General features: G+C 34.5%; 1 protein-coding gene across 3 annotated transcripts in view; it reads right to left on the bottom strand.

The window, feature by feature from the left end:
• Nucleotides 1–420: 420 nt before the first annotated feature.
• Nucleotides 421–24617, bottom strand: part of SAMD8 (sterile alpha motif domain containing 8) — a 45452-nt gene continuing 21255 nt past the window's right edge. For 2 of the 3 annotated variants that reach the window (XM_031956418.1, XM_031956419.1), the window contains exons 2-6: nt 14729–15321; nt 9349–9444; nt 7400–7517; nt 4625–4775; nt 421–4453 (exon numbers count right to left, since the gene is read on the bottom strand). In XM_031956418.1, the coding sequence (XP_031812278.1) occupies nt 4149–4453; nt 4625–4775; nt 7400–7517; nt 9349–9444; nt 14729–15321 (1263 nt within the window). In that variant the 3' untranslated portion in view covers nt 421–4148. Of the gene's footprint in view, nt 4454–4624; nt 4776–7399; nt 7518–9348; nt 9445–14728; nt 15325–24617 lie in introns of all 3 variants that reach the window. The other variant, XM_031956417.1, reaches the window with a different exon arrangement.

Consider the following 24617-nt stretch of genomic DNA (forward strand, 5'->3'; position numbering starts at 1 on the left):
GATTGATGGATTCATTCATGTAGCTAACTGTATTTCATTCTACAATCAACTCAGCAGTCTGGACTTTTATCATAGGTCTAGAAAAAAATTGCCTTGACTTCTGCATAGAACATGCTTTTTACAATATTCCTCTCATCTTCAGAGACCAAGCTATATTATGTTAAATTGTGGAGTGTTTTGAATAAGGAGCTGCAATGTCCTTCAGTTAGTTTGGAGAAGAAAGCATAATAAAAAAGCAGCCCCTGGTGACTGAATTATAGTGTATAGATTTAGTCAAGGCTACCACTGGATTTACTACCAAAAAAATTTAAATCAAATTTTAGTCACTACAAATTGTTGGTAGATTGGGGTGAGCAATAACAAATTCTTCATCCCATACTAATTATAATCTTTGAAAACCTGTTCAAACACATTGTAGGGATAATTTAGTTTTGTTGGTTACATGTAACAGTTTGGCCTTGGATGTCATTGTCAAATTCACCCACTCAGACACAATTTCTTCAGTCTAGAGTTTGTCAAAAACAAACTCCTTAATCTGCTAAGCAAAATTTGTTTTTTAATGAGCATACTTCAGTTGGCTTTGAAAGCATCCAAATAAAACTGATACTGTTTTAAAAGCAACTGAATAATTCTAACAGAGTTCATTTTTATTCATCTTAACTGAACAGCCCCTATTAGACTCAACTATGACTAATGTTAGAATTTATTAGTGATATTTGAAGTCTATAAAAAAGACCATAAAAATTAAGTTTACTAAATTAGCAAGTTTAAAACAAGAACTTGGTTAGAGTATCCTGGCATTTTGTAATATAAACAAAAAAAAGTTTACATAAAATTAGTGATATTATTTTTTTCTGAATACAAACAGCAGGTTAGTGTTATTGCTATTTCAGTGACATTAAATTAATGTTTTCTAAACAGATCCCCTAAAAACTGAATCCACTATACAAACTAGATGCCATTTCTTATTCTCTTTTTGTATTTGTTGGCTTTCTGGAGATTCACGAAACAACATACAAGCAAAAAGAAAGGAAGAATACTCATAATGTCATTCTTAAAATTCTATTTTTGAAACACTAAGCTTTCTAGTCAGTGAATTTTATCTTTGAACAATTTTACTTATTCAAGGTCTTATCTCTAAATCTAAGTTCACTGATTTCATCCTTCAAAAAACCAAAGGACCATGATAAGGTGTGAAAGATGGATACTCCAAACTTTTGCTATTTTAAAAAAGTGTTTTGTTCTCTCTGTTTGGCCATGTGAGACTAGATAGAGTGAAAGAGAAAAAGGCATTAGGAATTCAGTGGAACAATAGGGCTCATTATTTGTCAAATCAATGGTAGCCTTCCATTTTTTAAGGCTTCCACATTGTACTTCAATAGCGACCAAAGTAGCAATCCTCATTAATTTAAAGAAAAGAACCCCAAATCCCTAGAATTACAGCAACTACATCCAGACAGAAAGGAAACTACCTACTTTTGCTTGCTAAACTTAAACCTTTGTCTTTTCTTCTACATATGACTCCAAAGAACCTTGAAAATGAGGAAGCCAAAACCCTGAATTCTTGGTGATGTGAGTGACTCAAGTTAATAGTGGTAGAGCCATAATGTTATAAAATAATGATGTAGACCTAGTTTATGTAACCTTTCTACCCAAACATATGAAGCCCAAAATGTAAACATAAATGTTATTATCATTACTATGGCTTGACTTTTAAGAAGAAAAAAAAAATTCAAAGATAAAATTGGAAATTTCTGGACAAAAAAAATACAAGAATAGATATATTTCACATTTAAAAAACTGAAGAGAAATTTATCTCAAAGTCTTTCAGGAAAGAACCTTCGAGATGATCATTTAAAGGTTATGTAAACACTGTCTTAAAATAGCTACAATAATAAATTACAAACTTCTATTTTTTGCTTCAACAATAGTTATGAGTAAATGCCAGATGAAGAAGTTATTTTTAAGTCTGACAGCTAATGAAGCTCAAAATCAGCCCATGGTTAGGGGCTTTCAATGTCAATAGCTCTGAAAAGGTGATTGCATTTTTCTTTTTGAGTCTTAAAAATTACATGAAGTAAAGCCTAAAGATGGAAAAATTGATCATTAAATTAGTATTTAACATATCTGTATTAATGTTACAACATATTTTTAAAATTCTCCATAAGCCATTATCTGATCTTCCCTAGCTAAGCTATATACTACTGTATCTGAATTCCAAAAAAGGACATTCAATTGATATTCAATTCTTTTTGCCAGTCAGAAAATAAAGCAATAACACTGTCCAGTCTCTTGAACTGAAGGGGAAGGGAACAGATCAATTTAATATAAACTCCTCTGACCGGAACAGAATAGTCATCCTTCAAGACAATGCATTTTCTTTGGATGAAATATCAGCATTTTTGCCCTCCATTTAAGATATTATAAAAATTGGAAATGTCAGGGACTACAGAGCATAATAAAACTTAAATTAGCCTTGTTCCACACATGGTATTCTCCTATGGACATTAAGAAGTGAACTTAAAAGATAAAGTTCAAAGCCGACACAAATTGAGGTCATACAATACCAAGGTGAGTTTTGCTAGGATAATAATACTTTACCTTGTAATTTATCCTGGGTCCTCTGCAGCTAATGGGCCGAGATTAATTAAAGTGCCAAAAGAAAAAGGCAAAGAAGGAGCAGATTGTTATTAGGTTGGCCTCATTTAGGGCCTCAATTACAAGCACTTTCTCCAACTTCCTATGTATAAAAAGTAATGTTAAAACTGCACAAAGAAGCTTTCAAGTGGCTAAACTCACTTGCAGGATTTTCAAAGAATGATGAAGAGCAGAGAACATCACATAGGCCCATTAAAGATCTCAAAACTCCAGTTTTATAACTATTCTCTATTCACAACCACAAAACAGAATCATTAAAAAAAAAAAAGTGACCAATGGTATCTCAGAAGCTAAATTAATCAATATACTTAACTTCTAGTGTGTAAACAAGCAGCTAATCTAATGTGCTGGCTGCTGAAATAAGACTATAAAAAGAATGTATTTACAAGTTTGTGTTTTTTAAAAAAAACTTTTTACGTGTCTAAATATACTTGCTCATTTTTCAATGACCTGGAACCAGAAACTTCAAAAATCAAAAATAGAAAGGAAAAAAAAATTCTGAAATTTGCTATTAAGCTTCTTTTCCCCCCAGAAGTTAAAATGATCACATGCTTATTTTCCTTATTTACAGGGCATAAAAATCTTGTTCAATATCTAGAAAACAACTCTCACTTCTCTAGTTAAATAATTTATCATTAAAAAGTACAAGTTTGGTCAAGGTGACGTCACTAAATCATAGTTATTTTTCTACGAATGTGGCCATCTTTTCTTAGCAACTGAAGGCCAAACTGAGGCCCCCAAGTGGAAAAGAAATATTTTATATTATTTGCTCCTCTGGTGGGGTCCCTGCAGTGGGATCACTGACTTGCATCTGCTGATGGCTTTATCAACAGCTTTCTGTCTACCCTATCAAATGCCCCTTTTATTCTTTTGTCCTAATTTCAGGCATCTTGGTGTAAACACAGTATCTTCTCAGAGATGGCAGACTCAGAAGGCAGTTATTAGCCAATAAAACTTATTCATTCTTCAGAATTACACTCTGATATGTTTGTGTGTGTGTGTGTGTGTATTTGTGTAGAGAGAGAAGAAAAGAAAATGAAGATAGAGATAGACAGAGATGAAGAATCTGTTTAAATGATAAGTATTGCTTGTGGATTTTTTTTTTGAAGATAATTGGAAGCAGCTTCCACAAAATATTATTTCTTGAATATAATCATGCCAATAATCAGCAGAAATCTTTTCAACAAGAAATATATTCACCTCAAAATACTAAAACAAAATCTGTATTCTCCCTCCCTACCCCTCCCCTAAAAGGAAAAAGATTATTTGAGCTTTCTGTTCAAATATCTACTTGAATACTCCTGACTATTCAAGGCTTACTTTTTACAACCATAACCCTATTTTTTTTAAGCACAGAAAGTCCCACTCTGTCAACTAACAAGTCAAGTAAGCAAGGCATTCAGAAACACAAGAGGGGGAAAAATAAAGTTATTAGTTTTTGAAACCATTTCTGTATATTTGATCATGAATCCTTTACAAAGACACATTCTTCAACCAATTAATCTTTTCATTACTTCAGGTTTTGCAAAAGGCCAACAATACTCATTAGGTACTGTACCATTAACATTGCATTCAAAAAAAGAAAACATGGGAAACCAGATCCTTGCTCTCCTACTCTGCTGATATGCTCTGGTATTGGCCAAAGTATGGTAATACAAAAAGAGTCTTGTGGTGATATAAAAGGCAATAAACACATCAATAGAGTAATGTTCATGTGCAGCCAGAATGAAGAAGATTCCAAAGAGGTTGAGTACCCAGGATAGAGTATGCAAGAAGTTCCAGCTTCTTGGTGTATCTAGAAAGAAAAGAAATTTCAAAACCATGAGGAAGTCTTCATCACATGTTCCATAAATAAGCTTATAAACACACATTCTCCTTAGGCAGGACACTAACATATGATAATTCTCCCCTGAACTCACTAAGAACTAGAAGAATAAAGTCACGATTACAAGAGATGAATACTTACATTCAGTAACAAAGAAATTCAGCATAGTCAGGACAACAGTATGGCCACTGAACATATAATCTCCACAAGTGTGTACTCCAGTCAAGGTCATGCCAAAGCCACTCCAGATGGCGAAGGCTCGGTGCAGTTTTTCCCAAACACTGCCATACAGCTAAGATGAAGAAAGCAGTAGATCAAATGTTGAATGATTCAGAACATAAATAATGCCTAAATAAAAATGACTGAATTTAGTTTTGTTCCAATCAAACCTAAAAATTCATTAAGTGAACATGCTTCCCAAGTCATGCATGCTTCCCATTCTATTCCAGCTGACTTTTTGTCTTCTTTCCTCCTACCCTACATAATCAAACTAACACTATCCTCACTACAGGTAATGTAAATCAACAGCCACCTCCGGACTTCCCCATCCCTGTCCATTCCTGCCCTCTAAGTCCCTGTTAGGATGTAAACTCAAGGGAAAAAAATTCTCTTGGGCTTTTGTTTTTTATCTTCAGTGCTTGGCACACAGAAAGTACTTTATTATTATTATTTTGGGAGGCAATTGGGGTCACACAGCTAGGCAGTGTTAAGTGTCTGAGATCAGATTTGAACTCCTGACTCCAGAGCCAGCACTCTAGAAGTACTTTAATAAAGGTCATTCCTTCAATCATTCATTTCAGTTCTCCATATCTCTTTCCACCTTAAATGGGTCCAACTACCCTTACTCAAAGAAGTTGACGAAAACTGTCATTATGTATTCACAATAGGGAGTGCTGACAAAGACAGGTATAGACATCTGCTTCAGAAATCCCTTCCCCTGTTTGGAGCAATTTCTGATTCATTCACTACCTAGCTTCTCTCACAGAAACACTTTGTTTTCTTCCTACTCTCCACTAGCTAGGGACATGATTTCTGGTGATCCAGTTCTCTGTCCCAATGACACAGACTGGCAACTTGTATGTAACTGATAGTGGTGGAGGAGCTGTGTAGGGAGGGACACTGAAAGTTGAAATGATTTCCCAACTGTGTTTCAGAGATAGAACTTGAACTTAGCCTTTCCTCTTCCCAAGCTAGCTCTTCTCTCTTTGCCCTTTATTCACTATATGAGGATAACATGTAGCAATACACTTTAATGGCACTAGAGATTTGTTATAATAAGATGAGATCTGGATGTCTTCTCAATTACCCATTTTTAAAATGATGCCACAAATAATATAGGTCAAAAAGTAGGCTATAGTAAAACTCAGAGCAATTAACAATATTAAGGGTAGACTAAAATAGACATTTATGTATATAATAAACTGCTAACAATTCACTGGCATTAGACAAAAAAGAGACCTACTTCTTCTAGTAATTTAGTTACTATAAAATTTTTCTTTGGAATATACACACAGTAGTGTTTTTGTACTACCTACTACTCCATTCCCCTAGGAATCAACCCCTCAAGCAAATCTCATTATATTTGGATAATCTTTTAAATTTCTCCAAGTTAGTCTAACTGCTAAGTGAGATCTTAAATTTTCCTCCTTTTGCCTTGGTAATTAAACCTAATACATAGGTATAGAAATCTACTACCTCTTGAAGCAGCCCATCCTACTTTTGCACTCCTTGAATAGCTATAGTTAGAACTCATACCATGATTCACTGGAAAGAGAACAATGACAATCCCAAGCTGTTTAAAAAACGGTGTATTAAGTACTAAAATTCTCATTAATGTAAGTATATAAACAAAAGCTAGATGATCAACTATTGTAGAGGGGATTTATGCATTTATTTAGTGGAATGTTGCTTCAACTAGAGCAAATTCTAGTTAGTATTATGGACAGACACAGATACCGAACATTTATTACCTAGGTAACCAAGGGTAAATCACTATAATTCCATGTGCGTCATTTTCCTCATCTATAAAGTAAAAGGGGGAAGGGGGAGGTTGGACTCTATTATCACCTCTGAAGATCTTATCTTTTCTAGCATACTCTATCTATGATCTTATGATTTGAATCTCGGAGCCTTAATTCTGAAAAAATTCAAAGGAGCAATAAGTCTTCATTTTACATAAAAAGTATTTCATCTGCTAGAAGAATAAGCAAATCTTTAGTACTGATTATGAACTACTTTTCAAGGCCATAATAAATGAAGCAATAGTTTTCTTCTTTTTTTTAATTAGAGCTTTTTATTTTCAAATAATGTTTGAATGTTTTGAACATTGGATAATTTCAATATTCATCTTTGCAAAATCTTGTGTTCCAATTTTTTTCCCTCCTTCCCTTTCCCTAGACAGCAAGTAATCCAATATATGTTAAATCATGTACAATTCTTCTATACATATAACACAAATATCATGGTGCACAAGAAAAATCAGATCAAAAAGGGAAAAAATGAGAAAAAAAAACAAAGGCAAGCAAACAACAACAAAAAGTGAAAATGCTATATTGTGATCCACACTCAAGTTCCTACAGTTCTCCCTCTGGGTGAAGATAGTTTTCTCATCACAAGACCATTGGAACTGGCCTGAATCATCTCACTGAAAAGAGCCATCATCGTATAATCTTGCCATTGGGGCAATAGTTTTAAAATTTGTATACTGATATCATTTGATAATCAAATTTACCTGGATCCAAAGATCCATGCTTGGTCTCACTTGCTTATTTATTATATACATGATAAATGTCAAAAACCATACTTTAATATATAACATACAGCAAGAAATAACTGTTTGAAATGTTCCAAACAAGGCAATCATGACAACATTCTACTATAATAAAAGAAAAAGAGGGTAAGAATGCAGCCAGTTACCTTTCCAGAACACTGAAGGTGTTGTCCTGGCACAGAAAGAGAAGTCACAAACATGGTAAAGCAGCGAAGCAAGAATACAGTGCCCATTAGGCTACAGAGTCTTCGCAGGAGTATTGACCTATAAAATACAATATCCAAAAGGGAGGGGAAAAAATTATACAAAGGGGAGTTTAAATATCTATTTAAAAAAACAGAATGATAAGAAAGAAATAAAAGACTCTTAGAAATAGTCGAGATGTTAGAGATCAACTGGTTCAGTTGCATCAATTTCAGAAGGAAAACATGTCCAGAAAAGCCAAATGACTTGTACAAGTAACAATGTTAGTAATAGATCAGGACTTTAGAACAACCCAGGTTTTACTTATGCTTTTTCCATTGTGCTATGATGTAACAGAAAAAAAAAAGTGTTTACCCCATTAGCCAAATTTGTGCATCTAGCAATCAGGTAGTCTATGACTTATATAACATTTCAAAATGGTTAATTTAAATTAACAAAATATTTCACTAAGCACTTTGGAGATTAAAAATTCTATGTGAGGTAATGGGAATACATAAGCCCTATCCTCAAGGAACTGATAACCTAATGGATAAAAGCAGTTTGCTCACAAGCAGCCTTCAGTATTTTCATCTCCCTTTCTCAGAGCACACAAGCCCAGACAAGAAGAGTCACTACTAGGACTCAATCTCAAGCCTCCTGCCTCTCATGTCAGGCAGAGCTAAATTCAGAGAAGATATGGCCAGAATGGATTGCTACAGAATCAAAAGATTTATGAATTGAATATTTTTAAATCCTGAACTTAACAAATATAAAAAAAAAGGCATTTTCACAATCATAGAATAGAAAAGAGAACTGTATTATGAAATTGGGATTTCCTACTACGTGCTGCTTGCTTTCCTAGAATCAGAGCATTTAGAGCTGAGAGGGGTCTTAGAGATCTTCTAGGCAATCCTTTTATCTACTGAGGAGAAATCATGGTCCAGGTAATAAAATTATTTGTCCAAAATCGCAAAGCTATCTTGACACTCTTTACCACTCTATTACCACTCTATTTAGTCTCTTTACCACTCTATTACCTATAGACAGCCTTAAAAGTACCGAAAGCACACCAAAAGTATGCTACCTCATATACCGAAACATGTGATTTACCTAAAGTGAGGGAGAATGTCAAAGATTATTAATTCATTCATCAAATGTTCCAGGATCATACAGATAGCAAAATATCAACATTTATGTCATTTTCCCCTTTCAACCCCAAAGAAAATGCATTCTTCTCTCCCTAACTTCCTAAAGGTTGAAAAGAAGACTCAACATTTTCTTCCCTGGTAAGGGATTTTTAAAGAGCTCAAAAGAAATGAACCTATAGTATTTCCTGGCTTTTCATTTTGCTATAAAAGCGGACAACTACATTGTGGTGCTGTTTACTTATATTAAACATAGTGAACATAACTTCAAAATTCAATAACCAAGAACAATATGCACTTCAATATGTCATTATAAAGTAAAGAACAATATGCTCTTTATAAAATTAAATTAATGCCTTTGAATGAAAGGGATCTCTAAGAAAACACAGTTTGCTGTCAAAGATGAGCAAAAAACTGGTCAAGTGATGATTTAATCAGTTATTCTACAGCTGTCTAATCTTTCTCCACCTCACTTCACTTCTCACCTAAACTCGCTATTTAAATGTGATCCAGAATCTTAAGGGTGTAAACTTCCAAATACAAAGACATCAATATTTCATTTTAATCTAATACTTATGATAGCTTCCACTGAAATTATCTTTTTCTCAACAGCTATCACATTGGGACCATCTTTTTTTTTCCTTAGGTAAAACAGGAGGAAATAAACTTCAAGGAAATAAAACAGGTTTATTAACAATTAGGCTAGAATAAGGTGTTGAGATAGTTTCTAAAAAGTTCAAACATAAAACTAGAATTTAAAGAAGTACCTGTGCTTGTGAAGGAGAAGCACCAGCAGCCAGATATAGCAGAGAATGACACCACACACTTCTGTCATGGCAAAAGCCCATGGAATCCTAGGAACACTGAAATGAGAGAGGTGGGGGAAGACCATGAGAATGCATTTGATTAAGAGCAGGATGAATTTTAAAAAGTTAAAAGTGGGCCAATATATACATTATTGCTTTACTGTAGGGAAGAAGGCTCAGTATTAGTACTCAAAGGAGAAAAACCAGTGAATTAGAAGTGTCTCATATATAGGAAATATTTCATAAGTCAGTCTCAAAATAGTAAGAGTTTTGCAAATTATTTTATGGAACATTTACAATTCTTGAAAAAATTTAAAACCAAAAGGAATTTCAATACAATTAAAAAAAATTTTTTTTGCACTTGAACTTTTTAAATGTAAATTTTCCTATTATAAAAAGGAATACCACGCTGATACATTAGCAACCACCACCACGAGTTGTGGTTGCCTATTAAGTATGTATGCAACTATGCCTTAGAGCACTTTGGGGATTTCATGACTTCAAAAGAGTAGGAAATCAGTTATTTCCTAAGGGAGTCAAACTTAAAAGAGAAAACTGAAAAACTATTCTATATATTATTTATATTTTTAATTTAAATTTTCAATTGATAAATCACAACAACAAATATTTTCAATATATTTTGAGAATCATCAGATCTTAAAAGCTGTCTACAGACTCCAATTCTTCTGCCTCCAAACTCTGGTACACCCAAACCATTTTGAATGGTGATTCAAATGCTGATAAAGAATATAGTTATTCTCAAATTGCTTCCCCCCACTCCAAATGTTCTACTTACTAGAATGCTTGTTGATAGTGAACCACAGATTCTTAGCTCTAAAAAGATTTCAAAAAGCCATCTAGTTTAATCTCCACCTACATCATGAGAAAATCATTCACAATCTCTTGGGTAAGTAGTCATTCAGCTTCCACTTAAAAGCTTCAATCATATGTCATTACCTTTTTCAAGGTATTTTTGGACCATTCAAATGATTAAATTATTTTTCTTTATGTTGAACTGGGATCTGCCTTTAAGGAACTTCTACCTTCCCAATGCTAGCTTTATTTTTCTCATTCACACATCACCAAAAAACAAATTTTATATGGCAATTCTATAAATATCTGAAGATTACTGTGTCCTTTTCCTAAATCTTCTTGACCTCAGACTAAATATTCTTCAGTTTCTTCCACTGATCCTTGTGCATGGCTTTGAAATTTCCTCTAGCCATCTGAGTTACTCTCTTCTGGATATTCTCTATTTTGTCAACCAATACTCTAGACACTATCTTATCAGGGAACACTACAGAGTACCATTTGTTACTTTCCTTTTTCTGTATTTCTTTTGGTGTTAATTAGTGAAAATGTCAAGCTTTGATAGATCTATTTAACTTCACATTTTTGATCTGGAAATTTCTCTGATCTTAAGAATAAAGGGCCCTGTGTAAATACAGAATACAGAACATAATCATGTTTCTTTATCATTTAAGAATATCATACTAAAAATTATTTCTAACTGTGCTGCTAGAGAATACGTTGTCTCATAAACAAGGCAATAGTAACCTAAAATGTAGCCAATCTAAAATTATCTGCAATTTTATTAAGTGTAATACACCAATATCTCAATGACAAAAGTTTTTGTTGGTCTGCATAGAATTTAGGAAAAGATGAATTTGAAGAGTAAAAATGTGTTAGTGTATACCTAGTTATTCCTGGTAATCCTAGTATATCTCTCTAGTTTTTCTATTTCCAGGGAAAATGTGCCCTGATCAACTAACGTAAGTTTATTTGACAAATACATCTCTATTCCAAGAATAGACACACATTCCAGTATCATTACCTAATATAATTAGACTTTTCTAATAAGAAGAGAATATGCTGAGTTAGCATGAATGTTATAGTCAGGCAAGCAGATATATTTCACATATATAAAAACTAGTTAAATAGTATTATCTAGTTTATAAATCAATTTCTTGAATTTCACTAGCAAAAACTGTCTTCTATAGTTTGATGAAACCAGAGAAAAATTGTAGAGCGCTAAAACTATTGAATCAATGCACCGAGGTCAGGACTGCTGAGCGCTTGAGACTAACTACTGATTGGACAATACTCTATGGGTATATGCTTGGAAAATGGTCCTTTCCACTATCCATACTGGCTCAATGATTGATGTGTAGAGGATTGTAGGAGGGACTAGGGGGTGGAATAAGACGATCCAGGGACACATTCCAGGGGGTAGAGGAGGGAGAAAGCCAGGGAGATTTTGCTTCCATTCTGTTCAATCCTGAGTCTAAGACCAAGAATAAAGACGGACTTTTGCTTATCCTGACTCGGGCTGATTCTGGGGCATCCTGGGTGCTAGCGCGGTTTACAAAAAATGATCAAAATAAGTTACTGAATATGCAAAATGAAGGAACAAGAATCCTCCATTTTAAGGTAGCTTTAACCAAGATAGAGATATCTTAAGAAACCCTATTTAAAAAAAAAGTGCAAATGTTTTTTTGAGAAACATTTTAAAGAAAGAGAAACATTTTAAATTTATAAGAGAAACATTTTAAAATTATAGCAATGTATAATATCACATTGGACAAAATAGGCAGACTATCAATACCTTAAATATTGAATTTAAAGTCGATGATATCCATATCAAGTCTTAATCTGCATGAACAATGACTTTCCAATTAGAATACAGATTTGAAAATACAAAACCATTAAATTTCATGAGAAGATGAAAAATAAACCTATTTTAAGTCTCAACACGGTAGTGGACAGCTAAGAAGTTTATAGAATTTATGTTCAAGTATGTAAATGGTAGTCATTTTATATACCATAAGTAGAAAATAGCTTAATTAAGCAAATTGTTTTGTTTTGTTTTATCACAAATTATAGCTGGAAAAAGTCTTCTGAATCACTAATTGACAATTTTAGAAGTTCCCAAATTTCAAACACTATTTCATTTACTATTGTGACTATTACCCTCTACTAATCTGGGATTTAAAAACAATCAGTACCCATGGAAATAGAAGACTTCTATAAAAACAAGAAGACACATTTGAAGCCCAGAATCTAAAAAACAAATTCAGATAAAATCTGAACCCCGATTGTAACCCCAAGCCAAAATAAATGAACTCAAAGTAGACCTAAAATTGAATCTAGAATAGTTAAAACCAATGGTGTGAACTCAGATAGAAATGAATTCCTGCCAGCAACATACTGACTTAGAAAACCTCAAATTGACACTACCTATGTTGTACTATATTTGTATTTACTTTGTTAAACACACTTCAGCTGGACTGGGAGTTTACTGGCTGCTTGTGGCTCAAGTTTTGATACCTCTCTCTGTTTTAAGGAACAAAATTCCCATATAGTCTACAAGATAACTAACAAGAAAAATTTATTTTAAAAATAAAAAAAGTTTTTGGTAGCACTTTACTGATATTAAGTATGTGATGGGAAGCCATGAAGGCAACAATGGAATTAACTGCTATATCTTTATTTTCACAGCAAAAATGCTGTTCCATGGCTTTGCCTGTTTTCTCTTTTCTAATATCTAGGTCCCTCCTGCATCTATTCTTTTGCTTTAATGCTCTTCAATAACTGTGGGCCATGAAAAAGTATTTATTTGAAACTCTCTTTCTGAAGGACCTGTGCAGAACAAATTAAACTTGATAGCAAATATACAGTCAATGAACTAAAGAAGGTAGTTGAACTTAAAACTTCCTAAAGGGACATTAACTTCTAATATGAATACATTCCAAGCAGCATTAAGCTATAGAGAGAACCAATTCGTATGCTGCATTATTCCATTATTTAAAATTTCCAGTGATACTTAACAAATTTCAAAAAAATTATGAAATCAAGAAAATACATTCTTATAATTCTCAAAAGGCCTCAGAGGCTTCTTACTGCCTCCAGGAGAAGATAAACACTCTTTTATTTGGAATTTAAAGCCCTGTACAACTAACTTTGCTCTCCTAGATTTCAGGATTACTATCCATTACTCCCCTTTATACACTGAATTCCAGCCAAATAGGCCTTTTCACTGTAGTTCCACCTTACTCTCTCCATGCCTTTTCAAAGGAATTCTGTCCCTTCCTCTCTCGTCTCTAGAATCCCCAGTTTTCTCAAAACTTGGCTCAAGTATCACCATAAAGGCTTTTCCTGACATCCTCTGCAGCTAGCATTCTCTCTCTCTCCTCTCTCTCTTTCTCACCATCCCCCCCCTCCCTTCTTCCAATTAACTTGTATTTATATGTTTTCTATATGCTTACACACTTACAACATTGTATATTTTATCTTTTTCTGAGAATGTAAGCTATCTGGGATAATATTTGTAAATAGCAGGCTTTTTATAAATGTTTGAATAATTAACATAACTCTTCTCTGTTAGATTGCAAATATATACCAAATGATTTCTCAGGCATAGAAAATGTTTTGTTTTGTTTTGTTTTTCATTCCCTAAACTAAGTTGTTTTAAAAATTTGAGTTAGAATCATAGGAGGTCATATCTGGTTGGTGTAGTAACCTAATTTCTCTAGACCTTAGTTTCTCAACTGTAAAATGAAGGGGTTAAAATAGATGACTAAGGTATCTTTCAACTCCAAATTCAACGAATTTTAAAAATAAAGACAAAGCATATAGTTCTTATACAATGGAAAATAATTTTTTTTTTAACCAAAGCTAACAAGATGTTGCTATAACTTCAAAATGGTTGGGAATTTCTGTTCTTAAAACTTAATTATCACTGAACAAATATTTCTCTTGATCATGATTCTAGCAGATTTGGGTTAACCTACAGGATTCCAAAGATTATTTTAAATGTAGAACTATTAGCCATCAAAACCTGGAATCACAATTTAGATTTGGGAGGGTCCCTCAAAGATCTAATCTAACTCCCTCATTTTTCATTACCAGGACACTATCACACTGTCAGGACACACTTCCATACTGAGATGCAGATTACAAGCCTTCCATTATTTAACAGATATTCTCGGTGAGACTAGCTGTGTCCAGAATATTTCTCACTTTGTGAATAATGACAAGACTCCCAGAATTTATAAAGACTGGGCTAGCTGCTCCTTAAACAACAAAGTCCATTGGTAAGGAAATACACTTTTGTTATTATTTTTTCTGATCATCTGGGATAAGATCTAAGTCATTGGGTAAGTAGTAACTTGGGTTTTAAAAGTATACATTAATAATAGTCTAAGTAAAACAAATGGCATATACCACTAGATAAGATGTAATACTAATTACCACAAATATTTTGTTCTAGACTGTTTATTTAGTTTTAGAAACCACATAAAAATTGATTTTTATTAATATATTAACAATGAAAAATACTTACCTATCTAGGAATATATCTGGGAGTGGTGGATAAGTCTGCATGTCAGGCACTCGTTCATGGACTATAACCATTATGAAGGATGTAAACCCAAATACTATGAACACATATACACAACTCAATATGGTCTTCCAGTATTCTGGGTCTAATCTTCGAACCATGTGTTTGTTCTTCCCATTCATGTATTGGTACTGATCTGAATTCAAGTCAGTGATAAGTCCATCACAATCATGTGGCAGTTCCCCATTACATAGCCATTCTGAGCCTTGCAGAACACTGATGTAAGGTGACATGGGGCCAAGGAGACTGTCACTGTTATAACCCATCTCTTCTAAAACGTCAATGTGTACTTTTTGCAGTTTTCGTATTGATAACATCAGCCTTTTTATGTCTCCCAAGACTTTAATTTCCAGAGGAGGTGACCGTAGATCATATTCAGTTAATGTTAGCAGTGTGAGTCCATCCAGTCTATGTTTATTGCATAAGATGTCCACGTACTCAAAAAACCCTTCATCTTTCAACCATATAGCAACATGCTTAGTTGTCCAACGGCGAATGCAGAGCTGATTATGCCCTGCCATTGTCTCCTCTGTTGTCTGCTGGGGGAAAAAGAAAGGAAAATTAAGCATGAACCTAAAAGGTTCTACATCAAGAACAATATAGCTATGTATGAATGTATGTATTCTAGAAAAAGCAATTCACCCACACAGCTATACTTTCTAGAAGGGTTAAAAATAAAATAAAATTTAGAGAGTACTTGGACATTTAGAAAATGTTTCTCAATGATTCATTATTATTATTATTTAGTATCTTATTTTTCCAAATACATGCAAAAGACAGTTTTCAACATTCATCTTTGCAAAACCTTATGTTCCAAACTTTTGTCCCTCTTCCCCTCTCTTCCAAGACAGCAAGCAATTCTATGTAGGTTAAACATGTAATTCTTCTGAAATTCCATGGAATATATTTCCATATTCATTATGCTGTACAAGAAAAATCAGATCAAAAGCAAAAAATGAGAAAGGAAAAAAAATAAGCAAACAACAACAAAAGATAAAAATACTATTTTTTGAGCCACATTCAGTCTCCAACTCTCTCTGGAGGTGGACAACATTATCCATCACAAGTTCATTACAATTGGAAATGCTTTGAATCATCTCACTATTGAAAAGAGCTGAATCCATCATAGTTGATTAATGATTTATTATTGTTAACATATGTATGTTTCAACATATTTATGATTGTGGCTCCAAAATTGGGGAGGGGAAGGGAGGAAATATTTCAGAAATAGGATTTCTATTTGTGGGATTAAGTTTTTGTTTTTTGGGTTTTTATGCTGAGGCAATTGGGGTTAAGTGATTTGCCCAGGGTCACAAAGCTAGGAAATGTTAAGTATCTGAGGTCAGATTTGAACTCAGGTCCTCCTGAATGGTGTTCTATCCATTGCACCACTTACCTGCCTCTCCCCCTCCCCCCCCCAAATTTTTAAGCATATGTAATTCAAATAGATGTAATCACCATGGGGTAAATAAAATCCCAGCAAAAAGACTCCCATCATTGGTATCTATGTAAGTCATGAGGGGGAATTGACAGGACAGGGCCTGAGGCAAGCAGGGAGAAGCACTGGCAGGATTATCTCCATAAATGGGCCTTTTTGTCCTAATCCAATTCCTTGTATTGACAAAATTATCATTCCCACCGCCCCTCTGCCCCCCCATTACTATTTCCAGTCAGAAGGCCAAATTATGATGTCAAAGTCCCAGGTTACTTTTCTCCTATAAAAGAATCTACCAATACCCCACTTCTTTGCAAGTTCATTAGGAACTTCCCACCTTATGGAAGCAAATTCCCTGGGAACTTTGTCTTGTGGAATCTTTCCCCTTGTTATAACTAGTTCATAAAGACTTAACCTGCCTTCATGGAGTAATAATTTTAAAAAATCTTTGCCTCTTCATTTGGAAATGGTCTAAGCCTATAAATTCTTTTGAAAAAACCTCCTGGCCTAAAACCCCAATGTCTTTTCAGCTTAAATTCCATTATTCTCTTACATTTGGTAGGCCTCAGTGTCCTGAAACCCAAATATATTTGGAGAGTTCAGTGCTTCTGTAGTCCCATACTCTTCAATCACATCAAAGTGAGTATTTCCTTTTAAGGTACAGATGGCAATCCATGTTTTCTTATAAGTTTGCCACAGGGCCTATAGGAGACCTTGGCATTTTTAAGCGTATGGCCTTTAACAGGTCTGTTTGACTGAGACAATGGATGGCCTTTTCTACCTAGTCAAAAAAACAAAAAACCAAAATCCAGAGTTCCTATCCAAAACAGAAATAACTGACTAGTAATCAGGGCCCAAACAAAGACCAAATAGGGCTTGGCCAATTAATGAGAGTCAGAGTGACTTAGGTTTAAAGCATAGTCCTTAAAAAAAGAATCCTAGTTGATAAACTCTAAAATATCTTGGGAGGTTTCAGCAATCAAAAAAAATTTACATTCATCTAGGCAGAGCACCTTCAGGTAAGAGTACAATATCTTATGAAAAAAGAAACAGTCGTGTTGTCCAACTGACCAGTTCCCTTGGGTCCCCACTGGGGCAACTCTACTCACAGAGGTTGTTGTTGGTTCTTCATTTGGAAGACATGACTTCAGAGGGGTTGAAGGCTAGACATGTAAGTGAACTGGATTTAAGTGAGAGTGGCCTGTGCAAGGTCATCAGTCTCACTTTCTCCTTCAGAGTTATGTGGATCCAGCCTTAAGACAGAGATCAGGATTGAAGAAGGTCCTGAGGCCCCCTAAAGCATGCCTTAAATCCTTCTGACTCCCACACACTGGCCAACAATAGGTCCCAGGCCAAGCCCCTGGTCATAGCTAGGGCCCTGAGAGACTCAAGGAGAGACTCCTTAGTAAAATCCTGCTGTGTTTCCCAGCAGAATGGGTTTTGGTTTTTGTTTTTCTTTTCTTTTCTTCCCTTCTTCCCTTCCTTCCTTCTCTCCTTACCTCCCTCCCTCCTTCCTTCCCTCCCTTCCTCTCTTCCTTTTTTCCTTCCTCCTCCCTCCCTCCCTCCCTCCCTCCCTTCCTTCCTTCCTTCCTTCCTTCCTTCCTTTCCTTTTTTGACTAGGTAATGAAGCCATTAAAGCCATTCTTTGCCTCAAAATCTACCTTCGATAATCTCTGAATGGGCATGACCTCAAACTGAACCCTGTTAAAGACCTTAGCTTAAAAAGGCCCAGGTCTCCCACTGCATCTGGAACCATTTGCAGTGGATCTGATCTATATCTTATCACTGAGCCCAGAAGGCTCTGGAGGAGAAAGTTAGGCAGGTGATTTTGCCCAGCCCTAGCTCAATTCAATTCAATTCACTGGGCCGTTGTAGCATCAATGTTCTGACATCATGGTCTTTTCCAAGAACAAAGAATAAACAACAGCCACAGGGGCTAAACCCAATGTACCAGAATTAAACTAAAGATTCTCTGATTGCAATTGCTTTTAGAAAACTCTCAGTTAGGCTATTAGCAAAAATGAGAGACATATAGGAGACTCAGATTTAAAGAACATTAAATTTTTCACACATAATCTGAAAAGAAAGTTCTTTAGATAGTTCTCTTAATTCTGGAAGCTCTTTGGAGTTTTTATCTTCAATGTACCTAACAAGCATAATATGCAGATGCCAAAGTTTCAAAAGATAGTGGAGAAATTGAGAAAATAATTAACTGAAGAAAAAGTTGAGTAACTGTTACACTCTGAATATTTCTTCAGAAAGCCAATATGCCTGCAGTCCCAGCTATCTGGGAAGCTGATTGGAAAGTCTAGAGCTCTGGAGTTCTAATCCCATTTGCTGTGGATTAAGCCAATTTTGTATCTGATCTGGGAACTGATATATATAGTGTGGTCCCAGAACCAAGCTGTCTAAAGGAAAGGACAAATCTGCACAGGTCATAAACAAGAGCAGATCAAAGGTTCTATGCACAGCAGGCACAGGCAATCCAAACCCTGGCAACAGGAATCCAAATAGCACCTACACTTCTAGCCTGGTGAAACAGGGAAACCCAGTCTTACTAGGACTTATACCACGTTTTTTTGGTTTGTTTTCAACTTTTTATTTATAAGATATATGCATGGGTAATTTTTCAGCATTGACAATTGCAAAACCTTTTGTTCCAATTTTTCCCTCCTTCCCCCCACCCTCTCCCCCAGATGGCAAACTGACCAATACATGTTAAATATGTTAAAGTTATACCATGTTTTAAAATAGAAATAATAGCTGACATTAATGCTTTAAGTTTTTAAACTACTTTCAACAACATATAACATATTATTTGACACTTAAAACCACCATGTAAGAAAAGAATTAAAGGTTTATTATTTACAGAAGAGTAAAGAGACTCAGAAATAAATTCATTTGCCCATGGTCACATAATGCTTATGTCATTCAAACATAAGTCTCATTTTCCACAGTAATTCATTGATCATAGCCTGAAAGGCAAAGGTATAAAGTGCATGCAGATGCATGTCCCCCGCCACAACACGTGTGTGTGTGTGTGTGTGTGTGTGTATAAATTTGATTTGGGAAGGGACCTCACAAGCCATCTAGTCCACATTATAATTAAGACTCCTTTCTATGTAGTAAATCTTCTCTCTCCTATAGCTAGTATTGTTGAAAGTTCCCCAAATTCACAGACAAGAGAAGCTATGTTTATTTTTATCACAATTAATCCTTAGCTCGTGAAAATCCTTCCACTTTTCTCTCTAAAGGTGTGTGTGTCTGAAAAAGCTTCTAGTTCTCACCAATGAGAAGGCAAGAAATTTGATATATTATAAATATTCAATTATACAAAACATTTTCATATTAGTCACAAAATACAGATTTAGCTTCCATCTATATTCAGATATCAGTTCTTTCTCTGGAAATAAATAGCATTTTTCATCACAAGTTCTTCAAAATTAAAATGGTCAAAGGATATGAACAGACAATTCTCAGATGAAGAAATTGAAACTATTTCTAGTCATATGAAAAGATGCTCCAAGTCATTACTAATCAGAGAAATGCAAATTAAGACAACTCTAAGATACCACTACACACCTGTCAGATTGGCTAAGATGACAGGAAAAATAATGATGATTGTTGGAGGATGCGGAAAACTGGGACATTGATGCATTGTTGGTGGAGTTGTGAAGCAATCCAACCATTTTGGAGAGTAGTTTGGAACTATGCTCAAAAGTTATCAAACTGTGCATACCCTTGATCCAGCAGTGTTACTACTGGGATTATATCCCAAAGAGATTATAAAGAAGGAAAGGGACCTGTATGTGCAGAATGTTTGTGGCAGCCCTTTTGTAGTGGCTAAAACTGGAAACTGAATGGATGTCCATCAGTTGGAGAATGGCTGAATAAATTGTGGTATATGAATATTATGGAATATTACTGTTCTGTAAGAAATGACCAACAGGATGATTTCAGAAAGGCCTGGAGAGACTTACAGAACTGATGCTGAGTGAAATGAGCAGGACCAGGAGATCATTATATACTTCAACAACAATACTAGATGATGACCAGTTCTGATGGACCAGGCCATCCCCAGCAACGAGATCAACCAAATCATTTCCAATGGAGCAGTAATGAACTGAACCAGCTATGCCCAGAAAAAGAACTCTGGGAGATGACTAAAACCATTCATTGAATTCCCAATGCCTAATTTATGCACACCTGCATTTTGATTTCCTTCACAAGCTAATTGTACAATATTTCAGAGTCTGATTCTTTCTGTACAGCAAAATAACGTTTGGTCATGTATACTTATTGTGTATCTAATTTATATTTTAATATATTTAACATCTACTGGTCATCCTGCCATCTAGGGGAGGGAGGGGGGGTAAGAGGTGAAAAATTGGAACAAGAGGTTTGGCAATTGTTAATGCTGTAAAGTTACCATGCATATATCCTGTAAATAAAAGGCTATTAAAAAAAACAAAAAACAAACAAAAAAAAAAGTTCTTCAAAATTTGTCTTAGATCACTGTCTTGCTAAGAATAGCTAAGTCATTCACATTTGATTATCACAGGATACTGCTATTACTGTGTAAATTGTTCTCCTTGATTCTGCTCACTTCACTGCATCAGTTCATGTAAATCTTTCCAAGTTTTTCTAAAAGCACCCTGTTCATTTCTTATAGCACAGTTATATTCCATCACAATCATATATCACAAGTTGTTCAGGCGTTCCTAAATTAATGGACATCTCAATTTCCAATAAAAAATATAAAAAGAGCTAGTATAAAATATACTTGTGTATATTAATATACTTTTATTTAAAAAAAAATCTTTTGCGGATACAGACTTAGTAATGTTGCTAGATCAGTTTTATAGCCCTTTGGAGACAGTTCCAGATTGATCTCCAGAATGATTATCAGTTTATAATTCCACCAACAATAATCAGTGTCCTAATTTTCCCATCTCCATCAGCATTTGTGATTTTCCTTATCATTTTATCCAATCTAATTGATGTGTTTCAATTTGAGTTGTTTTAATTTGCATTTCTTTAGTCAATAGTGATGAAGGACTTTTTTCATATGATTTCTTCCTTTGAAAACTGTGTTTATATCCTTTGACCATTTGGCAACTGGAGAATGACTTATACCGCTAAATCTTTGAGAAATGAGGCTTTTGTTAGAGATATTTGCGGTTAAATTTTTTCCACAGTATCCTGCTTTCTCCTAATTTTGGCTGCATTGACTGTGCAAAAACAAACAAAAACTTCTTTTAAATTTAACATTATAAAAATGATTCAATTTATATCCTGTAATGTTCTCTCTTGTTTAGTCATAAATTCTTCCCTTATTCAGCAATCTGACAGGTAAAATATTATGTGTTCCCCTAATTTGCTTGTGGTCTCACCGCTTTCTCTAAATCATTTAATCTACCCTACTACCCCCATGGATGAGTTAATCCCATTCCCATTCAGTTATGATTACTGTCTATCTGCTATCCCTTTTCCCTGTTTATACTTCTCTCCTCCCACTCCTTCTTCCTTGTTCCAACTCAAGTGCTTCAGATTACTGCTTTCCCAAATCCACCCTCCTATCAGCTCCCTCCCCCCATTCCCTTCCCTTTCTTCTCCTTCCTTGTAGTTCAAGATAAGATTTTTATACTCAAATGTGTGTGCATATTATTTCCTGTGAGTCAATGATGAGAGTAGGATTCAGGCACTGCCCACCAGTACTTCCATCTTCCCCTCCACTAAGCTTTTTTATGCCTCTTTTATCTGAGATAATTTACCTCATTCTACCTCATCCTCATCATACTTTTTCCCCTCTTTCTCATCTCTTTAATTTAATTTTTTTGGATATTGCTCTCCATCATAGTCAATTCACACTCCCATGCCCTCCATGGATTGCTTATCCCCACTTCCTCCCAACCTTCCCATGTAGGAATGGAAACAGTTTATTTAACCTTACTGAATCCCTAATAATTTAACTTTTCTGTTTACCTTTTTATGCTTTTCTGTTTTCTTTTTTTGTTTCTTTCTTTTTTGCAAGGCAATAATCTTAGCCTTTGCCCAGAGTCACACAGCTACTATGTGTTAAATACTGAGGCCAAATTTGAACTCGGGGCCGGTGCCCCCTTCTTTTTGCTTTTCTTGAGTCTCAGATTTGAAAGTCAAATTTTCTATTCAATCTTGGTCTTTCATCAGGAATGCTCAAAAATTTTCTAATTCAATAAATATTCATGTTTTTGTCTTGAAGGATCATACTCAGTTTTGTGGATAAATAGGTGATTCTTGGTTGTAATCCTAACTCCTTTGCCCTCTGGAATATTATATTCCAAACTCTCCAATCCTTTAATGTAGACATTGTTAAATTTTAGTTTATCCCAACTGTAGCTCCACAATATGGCTACTTGCATGCAAAGTTTTCTGTGATTTGGGGATTCTGGAATTTGGCTATAATATTCATCAGGAATTTTCATTTTGAAACCTCTTTCAACAGGTGATGGGTGGATTCTTTTAATTTCTTTTATACCCTCTGAATATATTCTAGAATATCAAGGCAGTTTTCTTTGATAACTTTTTAAAATAGCTTTTTATTTTTCAAAATACACAGAAGTTTTTTCAACATCCCCTCCTTGCAAAACCTTGTGTTCCAAATTTTCCTCCCTCCCTTCCCTCCCCTAGCCAGTAAACAATCCAATGTTTAAATACATGCAATTCTCCTAAACATATTTCCACATTTATGCTACACAAGAAAAATCTGAGCAAAAAGGGAAAAAAAAATAAGAAAACAAGCAAGGAAACCACAACAAAAAAAGTGAAAATATTATGTTGTGATCCACATTCAGTCCTCACTCTGTATGCAGTTGGTTCTCTCTCCATCATGTTGATCACCACACAATCTTGTTGTTGTGTACCATGTTCTCCTGAATCTACTCACTCACCATCAGTTCACATAAGTCTCTCCAGGCCTTTCTGAAATCATCCTGATGATCGTTTCTTATAGAATAATATATTCCATAACATTCATATACCATAACTTATTCAGCCATTCTCCAACTGATGGGCCTCCACTCAGTTTCCAGTTCCTTGCCACTACAAAAAAGGCTGCCACAAATATCTTTGCACATGTGGGTCCTTTTCCTTTTTTATGATCTCTTTGGGATACAGGTTCAGTAGAGACAGTGCTGGATCAAAGGGATGCAGTTTGATAGCTATTTGGCAATTTTAGCCAATCTGAGAGGTGTGAAGTAGCACACTTTTCGGGAAGTTATCTTAATTTGCATTTCTCTAATCAAAGTGAGTTAGAACATTTTTGCATATGGCTAGAAATGGCTTTAATTTTTTTGTCTGAAAACTGTCTGTTCATATCCTTTGACTATCTTGATAATCTCTTAAAAGATGTTTAGGTTCTTTCTTGATCAGGGCTTTCACTACTAAAATTCTTAAAACTCGATTTCCCCTATACCTATTTTTCAGATCAATCGTTTTTTCAATGAGGTGTTTCACATTTTGTTCTAGTTTTATATGCTTCTGAGTTTGCTTTCTTATTTCTTAATTTCTCATGGAATCACTAGTTTCCAAGTGTCCAATTCTAGTTTTAAAGTAGCAAATCTACTTATTAAAAAAATTTTTTTAATGTATTTATTTAAAACTTAAATACAAAACAAATAAAAAAAAAAAAAAACCCAGAAAAAGAGACGGGGGAAAAACATTGTCATGTGCCCAGAAGAACATGAGGGAGGATTCAAAATATGTAGCAATAAACTTCCATTTCAAGGAAATGGAAATATAATAGAAAACATTGTATTCATAACTGCCCTTTTCTTTGCTTCTTTGTAGGTTTTCTTTTGTTCTCTACAGTGAACTTTTTCTTTTTTTGCCTTTTCCTCATCCCCCACTCTCCTCAAAGTAGGCTAGTCTTACACATGGATAAATAATAAACATGGATTTATACACACATATAAACATATACATCTAAAATAGTAGTAAGGCTAACATAATATAGATTTTCCTCGATTGAATCTTTTTTAATTTTGATTGTCTAAAATCATTACTAGCAATTTTCTTTCCAATATAAATTCTCCTCCTGATCATTGTTATTTTGTTTCTATATATTATTTACTTCCTATTCCTGTAAACTCTTCTGCTTTAGTTTTCCTTAACTACTTATTACTTAATCTTGTTTAATCCTAACATTTACTGATTTTGGAGTGCTATACTTTTCTTGGTGTGTGTGTGTGTGTATATATATATATATATATGTATATGTATGTGTGGGGGGGTGGCTATGTATTTCCCTCTTTATTATATAAATGAAACGTAAAAATCCATTAAAGAAAAGAACTTAAAAAGTAAAATTGGCCAAACAGAAAAACATGTACAACTTAAAAAATAGAATTGGCCATTAGT

Source organism: Sarcophilus harrisii, chromosome 2 (genome assembly GCF_902635505.1).
Source record: "Sarcophilus harrisii chromosome 2, mSarHar1.11, whole genome shotgun sequence".
In the NCBI taxonomy this organism is placed as follows: domain Eukaryota; kingdom Metazoa; phylum Chordata; class Mammalia; order Dasyuromorphia; family Dasyuridae; genus Sarcophilus; species Sarcophilus harrisii.